Here is a 24,290-nt window from a genome sequence, read left to right on the forward strand (position 1 = left end):
TGTCAAATAGTGGAAAAAGAAAAATATTTTCTTCCTTATAAAGTTTGAGTTTCAGGTTGAAAGGTAGGGTCGAAGGGACAAACACTGCATGTCAGGCTTTACAGGGGCTTTCAGAAACCCTGAGCCCCACTCTGCGTACTTGCAAATGCCACTCCGATACTGTCCTAACCATCTGCAGCTGCCTATGCTGCTGTGAGGACTCTAGGTAAAAGGGCAAAGGGATGCTGATGTTTCCCTGCAGCCTTTATCTAAAAGTGAATTCCACAAAGAATCCCCCTCGAAACCAGAACCAGGAACAAATGGAGTTGCGTGTTAATCCCCTTCCGATGTCTCCAGGACTCCTTGCAGGCCTGATGTCACAGTTGTCAGCTCTCTCCTGTGCATGGTGCTGCTCAGCTCCAGGTTCCTGCTGCCAACTGCAGTGGCGGTTGGGTGTGTCTCTGAGTGGAGAGCTATCTTTCTGACAAATACCATAATCCTGCTTACAAAAAAAGCTCATCAAAAGATCAGGAAAACAGTACTCAGTTTGCCTATGTTTTTCAGCCTTGTAAAGAAAAAAAAAAAAAAAAGCAATATTAACTTGGAAGAAGAGCAAAACAGAGGCGTCAAAGGACACTCAGGGAGGGCTGGTCAGGCTGAACCCTCTGAGCCAGGTTTCATAACAAGGATATTGGCGTTTGTTTCAAAGGGGCTTTTAGACCAATTTCTAAAATGCATGTGAGCAAGCCACCTATCAACACTGCCTATAGTACAGGACCAGTATGCTTTGGGGCATTAAATCAGTTCATAGTAATTAACTTGAAATTAATTAGTCATCAAATAACTGTTTCATGTAGAAATTGGGAATTGGTGAGGGAGGAAGCGGTGCCAGGCACTTGCCTCCTGTAGAGTAGCCATCACTGCAGACAGGCCCCTGAGTCGGTTAAGCCAGTGTCTGTTTGAAGTGGTAAGAGGAACTTTGGAGGGGAAAGGCAGGCAAGTATCTTTCTCTTCTTGAGAAACCACAAGTGCGAGTTTTGATCTTATTTTGCAGGAGTGTTTGAATGGTAGAAAATGACCTCACCTGAGGCCAAAGAGAGGAACAGGCCAGCATAAGAATGCCACCAATGCCAAGGAACTCGTACCTCCAGCAGCAAGAACTGCTGTTTCAAGGTGTGCTGGCATGGCTTGGGATGCTCTATGCAGTGCCTGAGTTAGTTCTTAGAGCTGCATGGTATATCCTTATTCTCACATTACCCAAGAGAAACTCAGGGCAAAGAGCATCCCATTTGCCTGCTGAGCACCAGTGCTAAACTCCCTTTTACTGACCCCAGAATCCGTGACATTTCCTCTCAAATGTGCTATGAGGTTTAAATTAAAGCATTCCTAGCTTAGCAGGGCAAAGAACTGGGGAAAATGAAAATCTTTCCCATGTCACGGCCTTGTGGGTAGGAGGGACATGTTACTGGAAGAAGAGGGAGTTAACCAAGGAAGCACACATCCCTCTGACTCAGTTTACTATGATTTAGGAGAGATGTTATCTAATAAAAAATATGTTTATCTAATAAAAATACTTTAAACATTTTTAAAATCCATTTTATGAATGCCATGTATGGAGCCCCAAGTAGCTAAACACTCAGTCCACAGGCTTTGGAGGCCACAGCATTCACTTGGAAACCCTGGAACCTTGATTGGTTTGACAAATAGAATTTATACAGATAGTAGGGCAAAAAGCAGGCTGACGTGACATGAGGAAAGGCACAGAAGTAGCAAATGGAAGTGCCATGTCATACTGTGGGAAGTATCAGGAAAGCCTTGCTATTGGGAACTTTGGACAGAGGGGAAAATGAGCGTGAGGGAAGGACCCTAGGTGACCACATCCACTATGAGAAGGCTGACAGATATGTAACTGCTTTGTGCTAACACCGTGGTGTTTAAAGGTGCTCAGCCATGTTCATTGTAATAAAAGCAATTGTGCTGCCATCAGTCAGCTAGCCAGGTTGAAGTTCGTTGGCTCTGTGAACACCTACAACAGACTTTAAGAAGGAGAAGTCAATGGAGAATGTTCCTTTCTTAAGCCTCCAATATATTTAAGTGTGTCACTTTGTCCTCTTCTCAGGGAGATGCTGGAGAAAATGGCCCCAAAGGAGATACAGGTGAAAAGGTACAGTCTTGTGAAATATGGGAGGGTAGGTGTATGGGCAAGTATATAATTTAATGTGTGTGAAGTTGGGAGATTTGAATGACAGGGTCAGAGAGAAACCTCCCAGATTAGAAAATAGTTAAAATGGGGAGCTGGAGAGATGGCTCAACAGTTAAGAGCACTGTCTGCTCTTCCAGAGGTCCTGAGTTCAATTCCCAGCACCCACATGGCAGTTCACAACTGTCTGTAACTCCAGTTCCAGAGGATCCAATGCACTCTCACAGACATACATGCAAACAAAACACTACTGAAAAAAAAAAAAAAAACAATTAAAAAAGAACCACAAATCATTAAAGTAAAAGAAAGAAAGAAAGAAAGAAAATAGTTCAATATAAAAAATTATTATTCCATGTCCTAACCACAAGTTTAAATAGTATGAAGGCATGATGGTTTGTCCAAATTTCTAGAAAATAAATAAAGTCCAACAGTAGGTCTTTCAAGCGATAAAAACTTATTCATGTGTCAACGTGTCTTCACGGAGACCTGGAATGAAAGTTCCTGAGGTGATTCCATTCATTCTAGTTTTACAAGGAGGCATACTGGTGAAGGAAAAAATTATAATGTTTAGTCTTAAATTACTAGCACTTGATTGCAGTGTTTATGTCAGGAACTCTGGCTACCATGTCAGCCTCGACAGTCTTCCCCATCCTCGGTCTCTGAGACACTGGTTAGCATTTACAGTGCTTCCCTGGTCTGCCTCTGCTTCCTCTCTTTTATCCTACCAGTCTGTCAGCATGGTGTCTGCCTAAGTGTGTGTTTTGACATAATGACATCATGACACGGTGACATCAGAAGGCTATTTTCCTTCATCTGTACAAAGTGTTTCGATCTGGGAAGAAAACCCTTTAAGAAGCTGAATATAGAACCCAAGCAGATGGGTTTTAGTGGGAACTGAGAGAAGTAGCTGATGGATTGGGATTATTCACTTAGGCTTACAGTTGAGAGTGGGGCTGTCCCATTTTGAAAATTATGACTGTACAGATGGATAATGGTTAGTCATAAAAAAAAAACATGCTCATAAAGTATATAAAAACTTACTAATCTTTCGCCATCTCATAAATATTAATACAAATATGGCATAGGGGTGGAAACAACTTAATGTCACTAAGTAGCAAAAGTTTGTATTTGAGGGACAGTTTGAAATTAGGGTAGATTCTCAGTTTCTTGTAGACCACAGTGCCTTGGCCTCAGCATTGGTGACAGCATGGACCTGATAAATCTTCACTGTGGAGCTGGCAGGCGAATCTTGGACTCTTTTCTCTGTGAGCTTCCCTTAGCATCCTTATTTCAGAACCACTGCTGTAGCTCCATCTTTTCATCTGCCAAATGTAAATATTGAGCCAGACTCAAATATGACAGGGAAATGTTTAGTGCCAATAAAACCATGGATACTCCTGGCTACTCTCAGATCAGAACTTGAAACCTTGGTTATGTAAACCTGGATGATGGTTTGTTTAGCTTTCATCCTTTTTTCTAAAAGCAGAGATAAGCCAGCTTGACTATAAATTAATATTTTATGCTTTATGGGCCACATAGTCTCTGGCATAACCCCCCAGTTCTATTGTTGTAGCAGAATTCAGCACAAAGAATACACAAAACAAATGAGTGGGGCAGTGTTCAAAATAAATTTTATTTCTGGGCATGGTGATTTTGATGCTATATAATTTTAATATATTTTGTAATATTGTTGTTATTTTGATTTTTTTTAACCATTTAAAATGTAAAAGACATGCTAAGTCCAATTTTTCAAGTATCTAGTAAGATTTGACTACAGTAGGTGACCTTTGCTTAAGGCAAAGGAAATACTGTACACAGAAGGCAGTTTCTTCAGACAACAAGAAAACATATAAAATCTGAACTGTACCTATGTGAATTTAAGTAGAATGTTTTATGCTTTAGAAGATGTGTTTTTAAAAACTTCATTTTGGGAACATAAGCCAGTAATTGTTTCTTTACTCACACAGGTTTTGAAATTTAATTTTGTTAACAGTGAAACAATGTTTTTCCTTGAAAGGACCCAAGTGTCTCAAAGGAATGTCATTCCTACTTTATACATTGATGCAAATCAGTGACCGTAGTGACTCACACATCGTAAACTCTCAATAAATGCTAACTTTTCCTACCACGTGGAAATTGAAATCAACGACATGGTTGTTTTTCTTTTTCTTTCTTTCTTTTTCTTTTTTTTTTTTTATCAAAAACTTTTATTGCTCTGCTGAAATTAAGTACAAGACATGCCTCAGTTAAAGCGGAAATCATTTCTATAAACTTTCAATGGGTCTAAACAGGGGACTGTAAATAGCAAGCTGTAGCGTGTATAATATGTAATCTGACCCGCAGCATTCGTCCCAAGAATGCAGTGATTGGAATATAATTTTTGATGTGTTTTTTAAACATTTCCTGCTCCTGTCGTATAATTTGTTTCCAGCATGTTAGAAACACTCTCCTTGTGGCCTTTGTCTTCAGTGTGTGAAAGTCATTCATCACTTTTCAACTTTGAGGGGTTAAAAAACAAGCTGTTTTTCTGCTATTGATGTAGTAAATTACGTCATTGACTGATTCACATTAATGGATTTTTTTTCCTCCTTTTGATCCAACTCAGCACATTCGAATGGTAAAGTGATCTGAGCCTTTCCAGACTGGTCATCTGGAAATGCTGGGAACTATAAAAACCACTGGCTGGACCAGGGCTTCTATGTGGCCAGCAACCCAGTACACTCAACTTAAGAATAACCCTCCAAAGACCGACTTCAATCACCTGGGAAGTGTCTATGGAGGCTCCATACTCTCTTCTTTGCAGTGTTAATTCTGCGCACAAATGTTGAAATGGCTTTCTTATCCATTGCAAGCAGGTGTCTGTATAGCTCACTGAAGCGTGGGACCACACTGCAGGACCTTGTGCAGGTGTTACCTGCCGAGTCCAGGGTCCCGTCTTTCCTGGCACACACAAGCAGCCTGTTTCTTCCTTTCCTTTGCTCTCATAGCTTCCATTCTTGTGAATGCGCTGCGTCCTTGATTAGCATCTTGGACTCGGCCTTTCACAGGGCTTGTCGTATTTGCACTTACCAACCAACCTGTCTTAAAACCACACCTGGAGGCCCGTCTTACGGGAGACTCCGGGGCGGTCAGCAGCTGGTCCTCTCTAATCCTGCCCATGCCATCCTTCGTTTAGATGTCTGCTTCCTGCCTACCGCCTCCCAGATCCTCATCTCCAAGGCTCCGTTGTCTAGTTTTGTTCACTCTTCAATCCTCAGAGGTTTGGATTTACACATCGTTTCCCCCAGGGACACTCTTTAGTCTCCTAAACTGCTGAGGTCACCCCCTGTATTCCTGAACAGTGCCCTGTAATCTACTCATTTATTAACTGGACACTGAGCTCACTTAAAAGGAGGAACAAACAAACTCAAACCCATAGGGACACTGTCTAATTCAATTTCTAGTTAGTGTGATAAAAATCCCCTGACAAAAGCAACGTAAGGAAGAATGGGGTTATTTGGCTCCTGGTTTAAAGTTATAGCCCATCCCTGTGGCAGATCAAGGCTTGAAGCAGCTGGTCACAGTCCACGTGCGGTCAAGAGCAGAGAGTGGTGGATTAGCGTGTGCACGAGTGTGCTGACTCTGTTTCTCCTGCTCACTTCATCTAAGGCTTAGCCCATGAAATGGTGCTCCCCGCCTTCAGGGTGGGTCATTCTACCTCAGTTAACCCACTTAAGGAAACCCTACCTCACCTAAACAATTTGTCATTGAAGCTCCTTTACCAAGGGCTTCTATGATGTCAAACTGACAAAACTAACCATCACGGCTTTACCCCTTGTCACCATGACACCCAAGCACAGCATCTTTAAGCCACAAAATTCCATCCTTTGTCCCCAAAATCAAACCAAAACCCTAATGTTGCCATTCTGCTCCAGTCCTACTGCTAATCCAAGTTCCTAGAACATTGTTATAAAACAATAAATGCTATTTGGAAAAATTTTATTTTTTGGAAATATTGAACAACTTCATATTTTCATTGAATGGCAGAAGGTTTCTCTAGCCTGCATTTGTTTATTCTGTCTTTATTGACATATGCATATTTTGCTACTTGCTGAGTACCGTGCTTGAAAATAATCACATACAAAACTAATGCGTGGCTGAAAGTAAAATAAAGCTCCTGGGCATAGTGGCGCATGCCTTTAATCGCAGCACATGGACGGCAGAGGCAGGCAGAGCCCTGCGAGTTCAAGGCCAGCCTGGTCTATAAAGTGAGGCCCTTTCTCAAACAAAACAAAACAAATCCCAGTAAAGTCAAGTTCATTTGTCTTACCAGACTCCTCCATCTGTGCCTTATCCATGGGCTAATGAAGCTAGGCGTGTATGTAAGTCTACATACCAAGCCATTTCCTACTTTCATGTTGGGGATAGGATTATAAGCATCCACGGCTTAATTTTAGCTACTCAGACTATTACACCTTCTAGCAGCTGCCTTGCTCTTAAAAGTTACAGCAATTCCTGGAGATTTCACAGTTCTGTATCTTTAAAAAGAGAGACTATGATTATGAGTTGTCCATCAAATGAAGCCCCTTAGATTTCCACAAGTAAACTAGCCTTTTGCATGCTGGACCTGGCCTTCCCATCTGCTTTCTGTGAGAACAAAACCTAGACTTTATTTTCTCGGTTAGCCAAACACTTTGCATTAAAATGCTGAGAGAGAAAAAGTTAATACAAGCAACTACCTTCCATTTAGACGTTTTCTCTAGCTTTTATGGTCCATTGCCAAAATGATAGACGCCAACAATCTTTTTCTATTCTAATAAAAAGAACAAACATGGAAGTACAATTGAGAAATCTCATAATTCTCTTCACTTGTAGCTGCTTTGATTTCCTTATCCACTAAGTGGAAGTGGCAATGCCTTCCCGGTTGCATGGGGTTTAAAAGTATAAATGATACAGAAGGAGCTTTGCAAAGTCAAATTGCTTTTATTAATACAAAGGTCATAGTGTGCAAAATATTGCAAACTGGTTCATTAATGTTGATAGCTCCCAGACTTAGTGGAAAAGGAATAGCAACAAGTATTATTGTCTTCGCTGCATTGATTTCACCCCCCATTTGGAACCCATTTGAATGTTAATGGTTGGGAAGAGACTTATCCATACAACATTTAGAGTCCACTTCTTTGTTTAGCCACACTTTAATTTTTTCCTTGGGTAATGGCAATTACAGATGTCAAAGAAATTCACATGTGTACTTCTTTCCTCAACAAACTAAATTTACTGTTTCCTTTTCCTTCCTAAGCTCCCTTTTCCCCCTTCTTAAAAGCTTTTTTTCATTTTGATCCTTGACTGCTGACCCAATTTTTTTTTAAAATTGGTTTTAGACAGACACTCATTCACCATGTGTGTGGTGATCATATACTGTGGTCAGACACAGAATGCAAGTAGATGCAGGGTCTGTCCACATGCAGCTGGCTGTGTGCTGACAGGACGAACGATGAGCATGCGGGCAACATCAACAGGCAATCATAACACAATCTATGCCAGACACAAACAGAGCTTGAAGCTACACAGTAGGGTGTGCTCACAGTGGGCCACATGTGGGGTGAATTGGCAAAGCCATATAAGCCAAGACCTAAAGCAGGAGACGTACCATCATGGGAAGATGTGAGCAGAAATGATGAAAGGGGCTATTGGTCAGTTGGTGCACAGGGGCCTGAGGTGTCTTGTCTATCTGACTGTCTGTCTGTCTGTAAGTGAGAGATATTGTTGAGTAGGTTCTGGCCTCTAGAACAAGAGTAACAGTAACAAACTTCTGGAGCTGCTTGAGTATTTGTGCAAATGAGAGCTGAGGGAATCTCAGCACTGGTTTCCTCCTCTTTCTGTTTTCTTGAATAGAAACTCAGAATGGCCAAAACTCCTCCTTTTCTTTTTCCTTCATGCATATTCATAGGATGGAGAGGGCTAGAGTGAGACTGAGAATCTAGGTCCTTTGCTGCCTCATTTACAAAAAAGTAACAGTCTCACCTCTTCCCCCCATGCTCCTGTCTGCACTGGTTCCTAGGAGTGGAGTCATCCTCCTTGAAACCTGGACAAACACAGTCTCTTTTAAAAAGCCAGATTCCCCTCCCCGCCACCCCCCCCCACCAAATAGGCATCCCTAAATCCACCTCCGTATCAGAACTAATATCCTATGAGTAACAGATAAAATCCTTTTGGAACCTATTCACTCAGCAGACCTTGAACCAACCCAAACGCTAAGAACATCATCAGATAGCATCTGAGGCCTTTAGAAAAGCTTCGCTCATGTTACTGTAACCACCTCTCTGATGTACCCACCAATATATTTTAAACTTGCCTTGATTTGTGACTTTCTTTAGTCTGTAAAACTATCACGCTTCATGAAACTCCTTGCACACTGGAACATGAAATTTGGGGTGCCCTCTATCTGTACTCCTGGGTCATGGTCACTCAAAATGGCTCCAGAACAAACTGTTTCTTGGTGTCTTTTAAGAAGTTAAAAGTCAGATCCTGTCTCAAGAATTTGTTAGCCCCTGCATGTACTCCCATTACCCACAAGCCATTCATCATCCTGCGACTTCCAGTGACCGAGTTATGGTGCAATGAGTGTAAAGCAGGAAAAGGCATGCTTGTGCTTCGTGACGGAAACAAGCCCGCCTGCAGCGTGACTTTTGCAGCTCGCCATCATTAACCCCTTGACTTCATCTGTTGAACCTTGACCTTCCAAAGACCAAGAAGGGCAGGAACTCCCTGTAAATGATAGCCAGTGACATTAATAAATCCCAGAGGCTAAGAAAACCAAAAATTTCAAGTCTCTAAATTATAATTCATTGCTTTGAAATATATCTTTGGCATCCTGTTAAGGAAATAGCTGCGTGTTTGTATTTTGCTTATTTCAAGGGGTGTGGCCTCTACATGTTTTGCATTCTAAGTAGACCCATGCTCTTAAGCAGGGTATGGCTTCTCTTGTATGCTGTTACCATATAATAGCTGGACCTGTTGACGTACAAAGTCTTGTGGGGCCCAGTTAGGCCTATTTGTCATAGTCAGTCCTTCTAAGCATCCAAGTGAGGGGATGGCTGACTATGTGTTTGTGCTGTCTTCTCAGTAGTTGTAGTCTAATCTCCCATTGGTTTCATTTCAGGGTGACCCTGGATCATCTGCTGCAGGAATTAAGGTAAGTATAGCCTTGCCATATGTTCGTACCATGGAAATCATGGTTTTGACTTAAAAATTCTCTAGTCTCTTTACTTTACCAGCATTATGGTTACAGCTCTGGTCCAGTTCTCTGGCGACAGCTTCCAAGCCCAACAGGGAAATCCCAGGCAGCCTTAATAGTAGGGCTTTCCTTCTCTCCCATGTTTCCTAGGTCACTAAGAAATATATATTTATATCTGAGTACCAGGGAAAGTCACAGCTATTTCCATATGTGTAGTGTGGCAGAGAGTAAGACAATGCTGCGCACCGAGTGTACGTGCGTAATCAAATAGGAGATTGGGTCATTACTGCAAAACTACCCAAAGACCTAGTAGTGCTCACATTTTCTTCTAAGACTGCACTTTTCATATTTGGTTCTCTTTGGCCAGGGGGAACCTGGAGAATCTGGTCGTCCGGGGCAAAAGGTAATATCTCTCTATCTTAGGTATGTTCTTTGAGTCTCACCATGATCAGTATCTCACAGCATTGCCATCTAATGCGAAGATGTTTATTGCATGCGGATGCAGTTTCCATGCTTTGTACAATGTTACTGGTTGCTTCCCGTTTTAAAAGGTCTTGATGCCAAGCCTAGCAAAGTATGAGAGCAAACTGTGTATGCACTCAGCTGTCTGCAACTAACAAATCCCAACTGAGTTAGAATGCCAGCTAGTTGCCTTGCATGCTTGAGGATAATCTGCATGTTTCTGCCTCTCATGAGAAGAAATGATTGTATACTAAACAGCCTCGATGGAGGATGATGGGCAGTTCTCTTTAAACGTTCCTCTTCCTCCTGTCACTGTCCATGCTTTCCTGCTGACTTGTATGTGATCCTAGCCTATATCATGAATGTAGCCTTATGGAAACTCAATTCATTTAAGGAACTAAATTTTAATTACCGGCGCTAGCCATATCGTTTTCACTAACCGAGTTGTGGATACATTAAATATATCATTTGTGATGAACATGTTTATACTCATTTTTCCATCTGAGTCTGAGGCAGGAAACAAATGTTAGCAGGTTCTCAGCTGAGCGTCTGGGTTTCAGTGCCCAGTGCAACCAAATCTCACATAAGAGGCAAAAGAAAATGTGAGTTCTGTGAGATAAATTCCTTAAAGCCATGACCTTGCCTTTGTCCAAAGATAGCTGATTGTTATAGATAGAAAATGAATGAGGACATAGAACACACCTCATTAGCAGAGAGAGATAAAGATAACAAATCCTATTGCAGTCATTTGGAACCTTAAATTGAGAGTTCATCGATGTTTTGAAGTCGTTGAGAGAGCTTTCATTTAAGCAGTTGGAATGGAAGTAATTTTTGAGAAGGTTTTCATAACTTTTTAAACATTTTTCTAATTTAATAATAATTTTTAAAAACTATTTTTTCTCCTGAAACTGAGAATCTCAGAGTTTGGGTTCATCAGCTCCACTCCAGGTGAGACTGAGAACCCAGCACACCTTGTCAGTTCGCACTGCTCTGAGTGCCCCTCAGTCTTCCATCCCCAGGCTTCATCCAAGGATCCACCCGGAATGTTTTAAATAGAAGGGTTGCAGTGATGCCTCTTGTTCTACTCTTCCAGGCTAGAGTGCATAACTCATGGGTCTCTTTGCTAGCAGCCAATCACACAGACTAGTCTTCCATGTGCTCTGGTGAGATATTTCAAACACCTTTGGGGACTGAACCTCAGGTGTCACAGTGTTCTCTCCATGGCTCCTTCTGTGGTGGGAACCTTCCACAAATATGCCATGCCTTTCCCCTCAGGCTGATTTTTCTCTGAGAAACTGCTCAAACTTTTCAGTAGATGTGGGGCTTGTTTTTTCTTCTTCTTCTTTAGGATGGGCACAGAGAAGGGTGAATATCTGGACCTGCTAAGTGTTTTGTCCCCTTCACAGTCTTTCCATGAGTATCACAGCAGGCAACCCTCTCTGACCTTTTACAAATGAAAGAATTAGGATTGCTAATAATAGAGATCCGTGGTCTACTTTGCTTTGAAAAAGCAACTGATGATAGAATGTTTGGGTACCTTAGACTTAAAAAATTAAAGATTTTTGTTTAAATTGCCCTCCAAACTTGTGATTTGCCAAAAGAAATGACAGCAAGAGCCAGGCATGGTGGAAGTCCCTCTAACCCAGCACTTAGGACGCTGCAGTGGGAAGACCTGGCTTCAACACCTGCCTGCTTTACAGGAGCCTGCCTCAAAGCGGGGCAGGGGGCTGGTGAGATGGCTCAGAGGGTAAAGGTGCTTGCTGCCAACCCTGTTGGCATGAGCATGATTCCAGAAGCCACGTAGTGGAAGAAGAGAAATGAATCACGCAAGATTTCTTCTAGCTTATACACACACACACACACACACACACACACACACACATACACACACACGAATAAACAAATAGGCAATCTTTTTTTTTTTATTAAAGGAGGGGAGTCCACCTGCAAAGTATCTCTAAAACACAAACCAAAGCAAGCCGCAGTAATCTTGGTTTGGTTGCACTGTCTCCATAGTACAAGAACCAAATTGACCTTTGGGTGCTTGGCCTAATGCTGCATTGTTTTAATTCTTTATAAAGATAACTTAGATTCGTTCTGGGCATTTACAGCTTGCAGGCAGAAACACTGAGTTCCCTTTGCATTTTATCAAAAATTAGATTTAAATTACATTGGAAGGAACTTCAGTCTAGGTTGATAATGACCTAAAACAAACAACAACCTTCTATTAATTTTAGTTTAGGTTCTACCCTCAGACACACTCTTGCCTTCTACCATTGTATGATTGCCTTTTTCTAGTATCAGATTTGGGTAGCCATTCCCCTAACACTAAAAATAAAGTATTTCCATGTTTTCTGCTTAGAGTCAAAAATGGCAAACTGACCCAGGTGAACAGTCAGTCCATGGCATTTTTCATACTACTGTAGAGCTGTGCTGTGCTGTTCAGTGATGCACTGGTTTCCGTACTTAGGGGTGTTGCCAGAAAAGTACAAAATATAACATGGCATAAGCTGAGCGATGAGCCTTCCGCCCGAGATCCTGTCCAGTGTCCATAGCTACCATAACAGAAGATTCATTTTATTGCATTGTTTCTCTTATAGATTCAGCAGTAGCGAGTGTGGCTGATATGTGAATTGGGGTTACACGTAGGCTCCTGGGGACTCTGTAGTATTGTAAGGCATGGATTGTGTTTCATCACAGCTACTGCCTTCCTAACCTTTCTTAAAAGTATGCATTGTAGCTCTGAGGGAGTAAATCACTTGATTCCCCACCAGAAGGGGCCCTTACCAAAGAGCTCTCTCTGTAGAAACCCAGCACCACTCTATCAGAGTCCCAGGTGTAAGAATCTCTCAGGCTGGAGGATGGAGAGTTAAAGGGGAAAAATAATAAAATCAGAAATACAATGTAGCTGTGTGCAGTTGGAACTCTCCAGCAAAGAGTCTTTAGATAAAGGAACAGGCTAACTTTTTCTTTTTTTGTTTTGTTTTGTTTTGTTTTGTTTTTCCAGATAGGGTTTCTCTTCACAGAGATCCACCTGCCTCTGACTCCTCTAAGTGCTGGTATTACAAGCGTGTGCCACCGTGCCTGGCTTAAAGTTTTTGTTTTTTAATACAGTACTCTGCCTACATCTATGCGTACAAGCCAGAAGAGGGCGCCAGATCACATTATAGATGGTTGTGAGCCACCATGTGGTTGCTGGGAATTGAACTCAGGACCTTTGGAACAACAGCCAGTGCGCTTAACCTGTGAGCCATCTCTGCAGCCTACACAAGCTGACTCTTAATTATGACTCACGTCTGACACATTCCCCTGAGCCACGGCATAGACATGGATGGCCAGATTACCTAAACGCTTTTTTCTTAGTTGGTAGGTAAGCTTTCCATGATGACAAATTCTGCAGAAAGAAGTGTCTTACTAAAACTGTGAAGTGTTCCATAAGGGTAACATTAATGATATTATATCTGTCACTATGTTAGCTAAGGACTGGAAGTAAATATAAACATGGAAAGGTAAAAGTCACAAACACTCAACACTATAGAAATATGAGCATGTAAAGTATTTACCTAAAATATTCATTTATGAACAACCACATCTGTGTGTGTGTGTGTGTGCATGTGTGTGTGTGTGTGTGTGTGTGTGTGTAAAGAAAGGCTGAATATTCAGCATTTAACATTTCATTATCTTATGTGTTATCATGTAAAATGTATCCATTTTCCTCATTGGAAAATATTTTCTATATTGATCATATATACATGTGCATGTAAATTATTTCTTTAAAGTACCTATGTGATCCTTTTAAGTTGGTAGAGAAGGAGTGGTGAAGATTCTTATTGGAAGATAATATTATAACCTATTTATTCCAATACATGCTTCAGATGAGATATCATCACAAGAGTTTGGGAAGACTTTTAAAAAATAATATCAAGTATTACTGGTTGTGTGTGTGTGTGTGTGTGTGTGTGTGTGTGTGTGTGTGTTGCAGTTTACTGTTTCCAAAAGCCTCATAGTTTTTTTAAAGTGAAAGATAACTTTCAGTAAAATTTATATCCAAGCCCTTTCTATTAGGTCCTCTTAATGTTCCTGGTTAAATGGTAAGAGAGAAGATAAAACAGAAAGGCAATGTGCAGTGCTGTAACTATGTGCAGTTTAGTATACCTAGACATGTGGTCTTGGGATGGGCTAATAAGCAAGTTAGTATTTCTTGTTTCTCTAGTCTAATTTCATTGTGGTCTTCTTTATAATACACAGAGTGTTGTTTTTCTGACGTCCCTGAAGAACCTTTAAGAAGTATCAAGAGAGCCATCCCCTCTCCATTAATAAAATATAAATATCTTATATTAATAAAACATCTAAAGGCCTAATATTATAATACCAGAACAAATTCTAGGTCTTTATCATCTGGAAGGGCTGATAGTTGAGATGGAAGATCCAATTGTTCTTAGTAGGTTTTCCTTGAGTTAAGGATTATTCAAGGGCGAGCACAATGCCTCAGCAATCAAAACGTTTTGCCTTATAACCTGAACTGGACCCTCAGAACCCACACAAATGTGGACAGAAAAAAAAAAAAAAAAAAAAAAAAAACAAAGCCACAGAAGTATCCTCTGACTTTCATACATGAGCTATAGCAGACATGTGCACAAGCACAATGATAATAATAGAATTAGTTAATAATTAAAGATTATGGAAGCATTTAGGCTACAAACATGCCTTCTCCTCCCCCCTCCCCCTCCTCTCCCCCTCCTCCTCCTCCTCCCTCCCTCTACTTTCCTCCTCCCACCTTCCTGAATCCTCTCCCTCTGTAGAAATGGTTGCCACCTTTCTGACTGACCATTACAAAACTCTGCAGTTGTTTTACCTTCTGTGTCACTTCCACAGATGCTAGATAACATTTTATGGCAAATGAATTTTTTCCTAATTCCTTTATTATTTTGTAGTTCACTTCAAGACACTTTTTAAGCAATGTAACCTCTTGTGCTTAAAATAACGTAGACAATTCTGTGAAAATGAGAAGGTTTAGCTTGTCTCCAGTGTGCCTGCCTAGGGCGGACCACTTAATCTCTGACCTGTATTCGGGAACAGCTGCATGGTACCATTAGCCCAACATTGCTAAGCAGGGTCACCCTAACCCAGCAATTGTCAGGAATACAGGCTGGAGTGAGGTATATTCTTAACCATTTATTTGTCTTCTCATCCTCCAGGAATGAAAAGAAAATCTGACTATGCTTTTAAGTGAGCAGTGTGCTTAATGTGTATTGTTTTCATGTGGCCATCTGTTCATACAACAGTCTGTTAGCTAAGTGCAGAGAGCCCTGGAGTAGGGCATTATTGAAACAAGCAGCTCTAATAAATCCTTGGCCAAAGGAATAATAAATACAGTCTTTCCACCTCCCACTTCTCTCCCCTGCCATCTGATAGAGAAGCCATTGGGCAGTGAACTGCAGGAAAATCTTCAAAATCTGCCAAGTGGTCAGCCAGTCCTGGAATGGGGAGTTGACTAAGCTGTGTAATCTTGTCAAACTAATTACCCCTACACAGTCTTTGTATATATTTCTAGTAGCAGAAACTGTTCAGCTGGGACATTTGCCATGTTTTTCTCTGATACTGTGACTGAGTAAATGTTGCTCTGTAATGCTATGTGATTTTCCTACGTAGGGTGAACCAGGGCTGCCTGGGCTGCCTGGACTTCCGGGGATAAAGGTAAATACTCCACTGACAGATGTCATAGACCTATCATTACCAGTCACCTACACTGGAGGAAAAGAGTGAATACCAGCCATTAACTATTCTGAAGTTGTTTCAGTTGATTGGTTTTTAAGTTGAAAGTTGAACATGGGTGTTAAAAGTTGTCCGTTGCCATCCATGCTTTACATTTCACTGTTGGCTCTATTATGCCTCTAGATAAAAGTAGATTACATTTCAAGTGAAATCATGCAAGATTTTAAAAATCTAGACAGAATATCTCTTTAACTTTTAACTTCATTCCTAAGATCCCATCATACTTTGGTCAGAATTCATCTTAGCATCCCTGTAAATCAGACCCTTGGGCAGCCATGTATCTGCTTCACCAATTTAATAACGCCCCTCTAAGATGCCATGCCTCCGCCTCCTGTCAGTCACTCTCACTGAGAAACAGAAACAACATTGTTAAAATGTTTTGACCCAACATATGTACCTTCCACATCAACTCTGTATGTGTCTGTTCAAATAATGCTTAAAGCTCAGGATTAAAACATTGTTTTAAGATTTAAAAATTCTTCAGGCCCTTAAAATGCTAAGTGATTTTTTTTAAAGACTTTTCCCAGAGCATCTATAAGGTTTAATCCTACCTATAGTTATTCCTTCAAATCCACTACACACACACACACATACACACACATACACACACACACACACACACACACACACACACACACACACACACACACCAAAGTGATGGGATGACAGTGTCAGTACATTTTTCATTCTACAGTGAATGTTCTTATCAGTTCTGCGTGCTATTTTATAGTGTGTTAACTGAAGTTAATATGATTCTACAAGTACTGAAAGTCCGATAGTTTTTATAATATTTATAGATGATAAATACACAGAAAAAAACTTATTTTTTCTAACTTGTCACTCAGAAATTCTGGTTCTACTGTTTGTGGGCTGTTTCCAGATTATCATAAAAAGTTCATATTATCTTTGATGTGTGCTTTAGTTTGACTTTTAGGTAGAATGTGTACTCTAAAAAATGTTTGCTGAAGAGTCGAAGTCACTTCTTATCTATTACCCGCTGCTTAGCAAGAATAACACCCTAACTTGATATGAGAGCTCACATTACAGGGTTAATTTATGTCAGTTCTTTAGTAACTTCCATGCATTAAAAATGACAGCTTTTTTAAATAAATGACAAGGTCATAAATTTTTTAATGACTTCAGGACGTGTCTCTGGCTGTTAATTAGAGCCTGGTGGCATTACAAATCATAATGAAGACATTTGAGACAAAGGACATTGGAAGGACAGGAAAGTCCCTACAGTAAGAGCCCTGGCTTGTCAGGGTACAGACTCAGCCCAGGAGAGCCTCAGTGCTCTGAAATCTGCTTGTCCCTTCTCCTGGGCTTTAGACACTCTTCTTGGTAAAAAGTGGTGTGAATGAAAGCATTATAATGCAATACAGATAGATGCATAGATGTAAATGCTTTCTGTAGCTGCTGTATTTGTTATCATTGTTTTACCTCGGTGTTACATGTCTACACTGACTCTTGGCCTTTCCCCATAATCACCCATGACCTGTTCAGAAGATCATGAACTCTCAGGTTGGGAGGGTTAATTATAAGTTGTCACCTCCAGTAAGTGCTTGAGTTCCCTCGGCCTGAGAAAGTGCTAGAAATACTTTGTTGAGATGGTGTGGCCCTGATGCTGTCCTCCTGTCCCTGACAAGTGACTGCACTGAGAAGAAGCTTGACAGTTGACAAAAGCTCTTTGTTATTCACTGGGTGTTTCTCTATATGCTGATGGTGCCATGCTAGGGTCACTGTCCAGTGCTTGGGAAAAATCATAAGCTCTAACTTTCGGTTTAATAGCATTTGTTTCTCACTCTAATTCATGTAAAAGATAAGCTTTTCTTAAAATGTAGTGTTAACTATAAGTAAATAATTTTGGAGAAAAAGACAATTTAAAAAGACATTAAGGAGCCAGGTGTGGTAACATACGCCTTTAATCCCAGCACTTTGGGAGGCAGAGGCAGGTGAATCTCTGTGATTCAGAGGCCAGCCTGGTCTACAAAGTGAGTCCAGGCCATCCAGGGGCTACACAGAGAAACCCTGTCTCAAAACAAAATAAAACAAAACGAAAAGGAACACATGAGGGCAGTTACATCAAAGTAGACTTAAAATTTTGTGATGTCACTTCATTAACTTCATTAATTTCCTCATTTCTGCTAAGGTGGCAAACCACAGGACACTTAATTCTCATTTCATAGTTTAAGTTATTAGCAGGGTCTAAAAATCGAAACCCTTACAGGTGACTATAAGACGCGCGGTAACAAAAACATCAGTCGTGACCTTAGACCTGTGTGTTTGTTTGTGCTTTGGAACTATTTCCGGTTGCCACTTGTGTCTTACCTATCTACCACGGAGAGCATGCACATGCCATCCGTTATGTCTAAGGCACTGAGGAAACAGCCATTACATACCGGGGTAGCTTTGCCTCACCACCTGTTGCCTTCGGGGAATAGTTGGAAACTTAATGAGCCCCCACATGCCTTCCACAGCTCTCAGGAAATGAACCAAGGGCCTAAATACAGACAGCAGACTCATCTATCTGTCACCCCAGTGTCCCACTCTGAGAAAAGTGCTAATGCTGTAGGCATACGTAAGGGAAGTCACTAAGACCAGGCATGACTTCATTTCAAACTGTTCTGAGCTTCCTGCAGCATTTGAAAGTCCTCCCTCTCGCCATGTGGAAGGCATTTGGAATTCCTATTTCATGCATTCATGGTTCATATAGTGTCAAGATGTTCAGCTGGGAAAATTAAATTATGTACAATGTACCATGCAGAAATTGATCTTCTGGAATAAGATTTGAGCTTAGAAAATGAGTTTTATGAACAAGCTTTCAAAAATGTTGGAGTTTCTTTTTTCCTCCACAAGTATCTTAGTGGATAAAAGCTATTGTGCCTACCTTTTCTGATATCAGATAAGAAGGCAGTATTCTAAGTTGTTGTTTTTGAAAATCTTATTCTGAACACTTATTTTGAAAAAAAATATATATATATATATATATTGTTTAGCCATTCTTGTGCTTCCATTTCCCTCATAAATAAGGAACATTGTCCAGCAACAAAGCCCTCACCAGTGCTGTGGCTCAGGGCAAGCTCTGTGATCTCTCCGTGCTCCAGTTTTCTCACGAGAACCAACAGCGGCCACAGCGCAGAGCTCTGTTGTGAGAATGAACTGATGAGTGTGTGGGGTATGTGCATAGCTCTGGAAACATCACCCTGCACACAGTGAATGGCTATTGTTTCTCTTTCTCCTGGGACAGCTCAGAGCATTGGAACCATTGCTTGTGCACCAGCTCAATACAGCGGTTCCTCGTGTAAATAATTTTAACCTGTAGAAAATACATCTAGTTATGCTCTATGTCGTTAAAAAATATGGATCCTCCTTTAAAGGGATGAAGGAAAGGAACCTCTAAGAGCAGTAAGGTCGCCCATTTTCCCTGTTGCCTGGGTGTATTCTGGAGCAAAAGGCAAGGGTGTACAACGACTTGAGGATGTCACTGTGAACACTCTCCTTCAAAAAGACAACTTGACACATTTCATAATGATGTTCGTCTTTCCAGGCCTGTGTTACCTCACTCAGAATGATTGTTTCCAGCCCCATCCATTTACCTAAGAGTTTCATAAATTTGTTTTTCCTGATGGCTGAATAATTTTGCACCATGTAAATGTGCCACGTTTTCATTGTCCATTATCTGTTGATAGACATCTAGACTGTTTGCATTTCCTGGCTACTGTGAATGGAGCCACAATGAACACATGTGAGCAAGTATCTCTATAGTGGAATAGAGAGTCCTTTGGGGAAAACATGCCTACGGGGGCGGGGTAGAGCAGCGTCATGTAGTAGATTCACTTCCAGCTTTTGGAAGAATTTCCACGTTGACTTCCACAGTGGCTGCACCAGTTTGCACTCCTCTCAGCAATGAATAAGTGTTGCCCATTTCCTATGTCCAAAAAAAAACATTTTTTAAAATTTTCTTTTTATCTTAACCATTCTGGCTAGGAAAAGATAAGTCTCAACGTAGTTTTAATTTACATTTCCATTACAAAGCTAAGCATGTTGAACAGTGTAAAAAACTTAAGTCTCTGCCATTTGTCTTTCTTCCTCTGGGAACTCTGTTTGGTTCCTTGCCCCGTTTTAAATAGGGTTGTTAGTTTTCTTGATGTTTAGGGGTTTCGTTTTGTTTTAGTTCTTGTTACACTCTAAATACTAACCCTCTGACCAATGTGTAGGTGGCCAGGATTTTTCCTCATTCTGTAGGCTGCCTCATTCAAATAATGGTTTGTTGTACAGACACGTTTTATTTTCATGTTGTCCCAAGTCAGTTGTTGGTCTTAACACCTGCACCATCAGGATTCTGTTCAGAAATTCCTTTTCTATGCCTGTAAGTTAAAGCGTATTCCCTAACTTCTGCTGTTGAGTTTTATAAGAGTGAGAAATAAGAATTGTGTTTCATTCTTCTACATGTAGCTATCCAGTTTGAGTGAGTATTCGCCCATTTGTTGAAGATGCTGTCTCTTCTGAAATGTGTATTATTGGCCTCTTTGTAAAAAAAAAAAAAAAATCAGTAGACTGTAGAAATTTGGGTTTATATGTGGTCCTTAGCTCTGTTTGTTTTGATGCCAATAATCTGCTTTTTTGTTTTGTTTAGTTTTTTTCAAGACAGGGTTTCCCTGTGTAGCCTTCGCTGGCCTGAACTCACTTTGTAAACCAGGCTGGCCTGGAACTCAGAGAGATCCGCCTGCCTCAGCCTCCCCGAGTGCTGGGATTACAGCTGTGTACTACCATGCCTGGCTACTGTGTTGTTTTTATTATTGTAAAGTTTTTATTACTCTACTGAAAAATCTGGTGTGGTGATAAGTCAACAGTTTTGGGGTTTTATTTATAGTTGTTCAGGATTATTTTGATTACCCTGGATGTTCTATATTTTCATATGAAATTTAAGATTTGTTTTCAGTATCTATAAGAAATGGCATTGGACTTGTGATGCCCATTTCATTGAATCTAAAGATTGCTTTTTGTAGGATTGCCATTTTGATAATATCAATCCTACCAATCCATAAGTACGGCAGGTATTTCCATCTTCTGGTATCTTCTTCTATTTCTTTCTCAGTGTCTTGAAGTTATGATTGTACAAGTCTTCATTTTCCTTGGTTAGACTTATTCCCGGGCATTTTTGAGGCCCTGTGAATGATGTTATTTCCCTGATTTCCTTCTCAGTGTGCTAGTCATTTGCATATAAGAAGGACAGTGGGTTTCTGTGAGTTGATTTTGTATCCTGCTACTATTCTGAGCTCTCCAGTCAGTGTTGCCCGCCCAACCAAAGACATTTGTCACAGACTTTCAATGCTTGCTTTTCTCTTTCAAACGATAAAAGTAGTTACCTTTACCATATTAAGAAGTCAAGTTTTAAGTAGACAGGGGAAATGGAGACATATTACAGCGTGTGTTATATCAAATCAGAAGAAGCTACTTAAGTAGCAACTATATTTTCAAGGTTTACCTTTCCTTGAAGCTTAATGGTTTTACTCTGGCTTCCACATTAGTAAAAATCTGACAATCAGACCAAGAACCTGGAAGAGACAGAAGAGTCTAAGGTGGTTACAAACTGCCCCGCGCCGTAAGAAATCCCTCTTGACCTGGAAGCAGTTTGCACAGGAGGCAGAGACATTCGCTTGGCATTCTCAGGGTTAAGTACCAGCCTGATGCTCTGTGAATAACAAGCATCTGATGGAGATGAATGAAGTTCAGCCCTCAGAAACATCAGCACATCTCAAAAGTGGCAGAGATAAATGTAGGAGTATAAAATTAAGAAGTAAACCGCCCTCAATAGAGGGGTCACACTGTGTCATTATGGCTTCTGACTACTTCCTGCTGGCACAGACTCCACTGAAGATGTGGGTAACTTGAGTCCAATCAGGAAACTCAATGCAACTAGAAATCAGAGATTTTTTTTTTTTTTAGCAGCCATAGTGAAACCATGTCCTTCATGATACAATTCTATTAAGACAAAAAAAAAAAAAAAAGGTTTGGGGGTTTTAAGTAAATCTGCTATTTAATTATTCCCAACAGAGCAACAAAGATGTTTTAATTTATACTCATATTTGATCCTCATGAGAAATAAGTGTTTTAGGGGCAAACTCTACTTTTTTCTCTCTTTGCGGGGGATCCTCAATACTTTTAGAAATCAGTCATTACCAAAACTGGCTGCCTAGCAGTTCTTAGTATAACAAATGTCGTTACTGTGATTCTCAAAAAACAGGTATCATGCTGACTTGGATTCTAATTAGCCTTTAACTAAAACACTGTATGGCTAATGCATTTCGTGTCAAGACACATTAATCAACATTATTGTGGATGCTTTTAGCACCCAGGCAAATCAGCACATATTTTCAGGCCCTGTTGTACTATTTTGGGAGACAATGAAAATCATATCTGCTCAGGAATAATAAATATTGCAGAAAACATGACTTGGTCTAGAGAGAGTTTTTAGACAGGTTAAGAAAATGATGTATTTTACTTCTTTAATGATAATGGCTTATAAAAATAAAGTAAATGGTAATAAATGAAAAACCAGATATTGTTCTGTGAGTGAGAACTAATCAGTTAGGACTTTCTGGCCACCATCTGCCTAATAGATGATATGTCCTGGAAGTCTATATGGAAACATCCGGCAAGCCATTTCTGTATAAATGAAACTGCCTCTCTCTTTATGTCTCTTTCTTTCTTCATTGGACTCATAAGCCCCTTAAGTATTTGTTGGTTCTTCTCACCTTTACGGAGGCTATCCCAGTGACCATTTAGAAGATAGAGTGAGGCCTGGCTGGTCTCAGAATATCAGTTAAGATTTTACTATAGAATTCTAAGACCGTGACATCTTTAATAATCATTAGACCTCAGAAAAGCCATGTTCCTAAAATTTTCCTAGCTTTACTTTATTTTTTTGTAATATAGATGGGCAGTGGTTGTTGCTCTTGTGTGGTTGGTGGACAGCTGTAGTGGCTGTTGTGGCTTCTTTGTCTGTTTTCCCCTTAGCTTTTGACTTCACATTTAAGCTACTATCACATTGAGATACTTGGTTGGGGTGGTTGCTTTTTGCAAGGAATAGGTAATAGTTGAAGAAGACTGACTTCATCCAAAAATATGTCTTATTCAAAATTAAACCGGGGACATTTTATTCATTGTGAATTAAATTGCATGTTTTGTGAAATTAAACTCAATTTTGCCAAGTAATACCAGAAAGAAAATGTAAGAAGAGTAACATTGGTATGTAGATGGTTTTTTTCTCCCAAAGATCTCTTTAATATCTGGCTTAACAGACTACAGATTTAGTCTCATCTACAATTCTACACTCAGTGCAGAATTTATCGATTTGTTGTTTGGGGTGAAGTGTTTTACACACCTCAGGTAGGTAATTGGACATGGAAAGGCTGTTTTAATAGCTTATTTGTATAGAATTGTGGCTATTTGAAATAACCTCCAAGCTCCTTAAGTGGCTGTGTCTTAAAGGTTAGACCCCACACAGAATCTGAAGCCACATCACAAGCTGTTCACACGCAGATGCTGAAGGGCAAAAGAAAATAATGTCTCTGCACATTATGAAATGGTCCAACCTTCATGCCCTGTTCAGCAGTCTGAGGCCACGGTTTCCCCCAGAACACTTTCAGCACTAGTATAAACTCTGGAGATAGGAAAGCTTAATGACCCAAGATCCCAGTGGGGATCTTCATGCCTGTCTACATCAGCAATAGTTTCTGATGTCTAAGAGAGAAGGGACGAATAAGTGGCTTTCCCTACCCCCCAGGAGATGGGCAAGATGGAGCGATGAAGAGCTCTTGGAAGAAGTACACACAAACCTGCTATCCTGTAGATAGATATGCTCAGGTTTGCCTTGACTACATTGGAGTATTGAGTGTATGGAGATAGATGTGTATGTGACTGGTGCTTTTTATGTAGTGGTGTCATGAGCAACTAATCATACTGTTAGGACAACAGTACTGAAACTACTGAGACTGTCGAACCTGTTGATTATTTTGTCTCTTGAAATTAAATAATTTTGCCCTGAACATTCTATTAAAGGAAACATAATATGTCTTTACAGGAAGGGGAAAATGCCTTTATCTTCCTGCTGAGATAGCAATGCCTCGTTTATTTGTGAATAATGCAACTGCATGCTTGACTTCTTTTAAACTAAACACTAACTCAAATAAGGAATGTGTTTCTGTAACTTTTGCCTTTTCTTCTTTTTATTCGTATGCTTTCGTAAAGCTTCCATTTGATTGGTTAAAGAGATTTTTTTTTTTTTTTTTTTTTTTTTTTTTTTTTTGCTTGAAAATGTGTTAAGAGTTCAAGTTTACAAGCAGACACGCATCCTCTACATTGTGATTTCAGGCCAATGACGTTAATGTTCACTCCAAAGTTGCTCTCAAAAGTAGAGAGAAGATACCAATTAATGCTAAATATTAATTAAAAGAAATATTTTACTTATAAATAAATGTAACCCTTAATAGTATTTTTGTTTATGAAATAACAAATCAAATTATTTTGCTAAAGGTTGAATTACAAATGATTTCTTTGAATTGAGTTCAGATTTTTATTTTGAAATATTAAGACGTGTGTCAAAATATTTGCCAAGGCTTTACTTTCCAGTAGGTTGACTGTGGATCCAAGAAG

The 24,290-nt window shown here is 40.1% G+C and overlaps 1 protein-coding gene across 1 annotated transcript in view; it reads left to right on the top strand.

Annotated features, from left to right (window-relative positions):
- The window catches only part of Col25a1 (collagen type XXV alpha 1 chain), a 397,457-nt gene that overhangs the window by 320,906 nt on the left and 52,261 nt on the right, over positions 1–24,290 (top strand). Inside the window, exons 15-18 of the mRNA XM_051166005.1 lie at positions 2,099–2,143; positions 9,321–9,353; positions 9,763–9,798; positions 15,510–15,554. Coding sequence (XP_051021962.1) covers positions 2,099–2,143; positions 9,321–9,353; positions 9,763–9,798; positions 15,510–15,554 — 159 coding nt within the window. The remainder of the gene's footprint in view (positions 1–2,098; positions 2,144–9,320; positions 9,354–9,762; positions 9,799–15,509; positions 15,555–24,290) is intronic.

Source organism: Acomys russatus, chromosome 23 (assembly GCF_903995435.1).
Source record: "Acomys russatus chromosome 23, mAcoRus1.1, whole genome shotgun sequence".
NCBI lineage: Eukaryota > Metazoa > Chordata > Mammalia > Rodentia > Muridae > Acomys > Acomys russatus.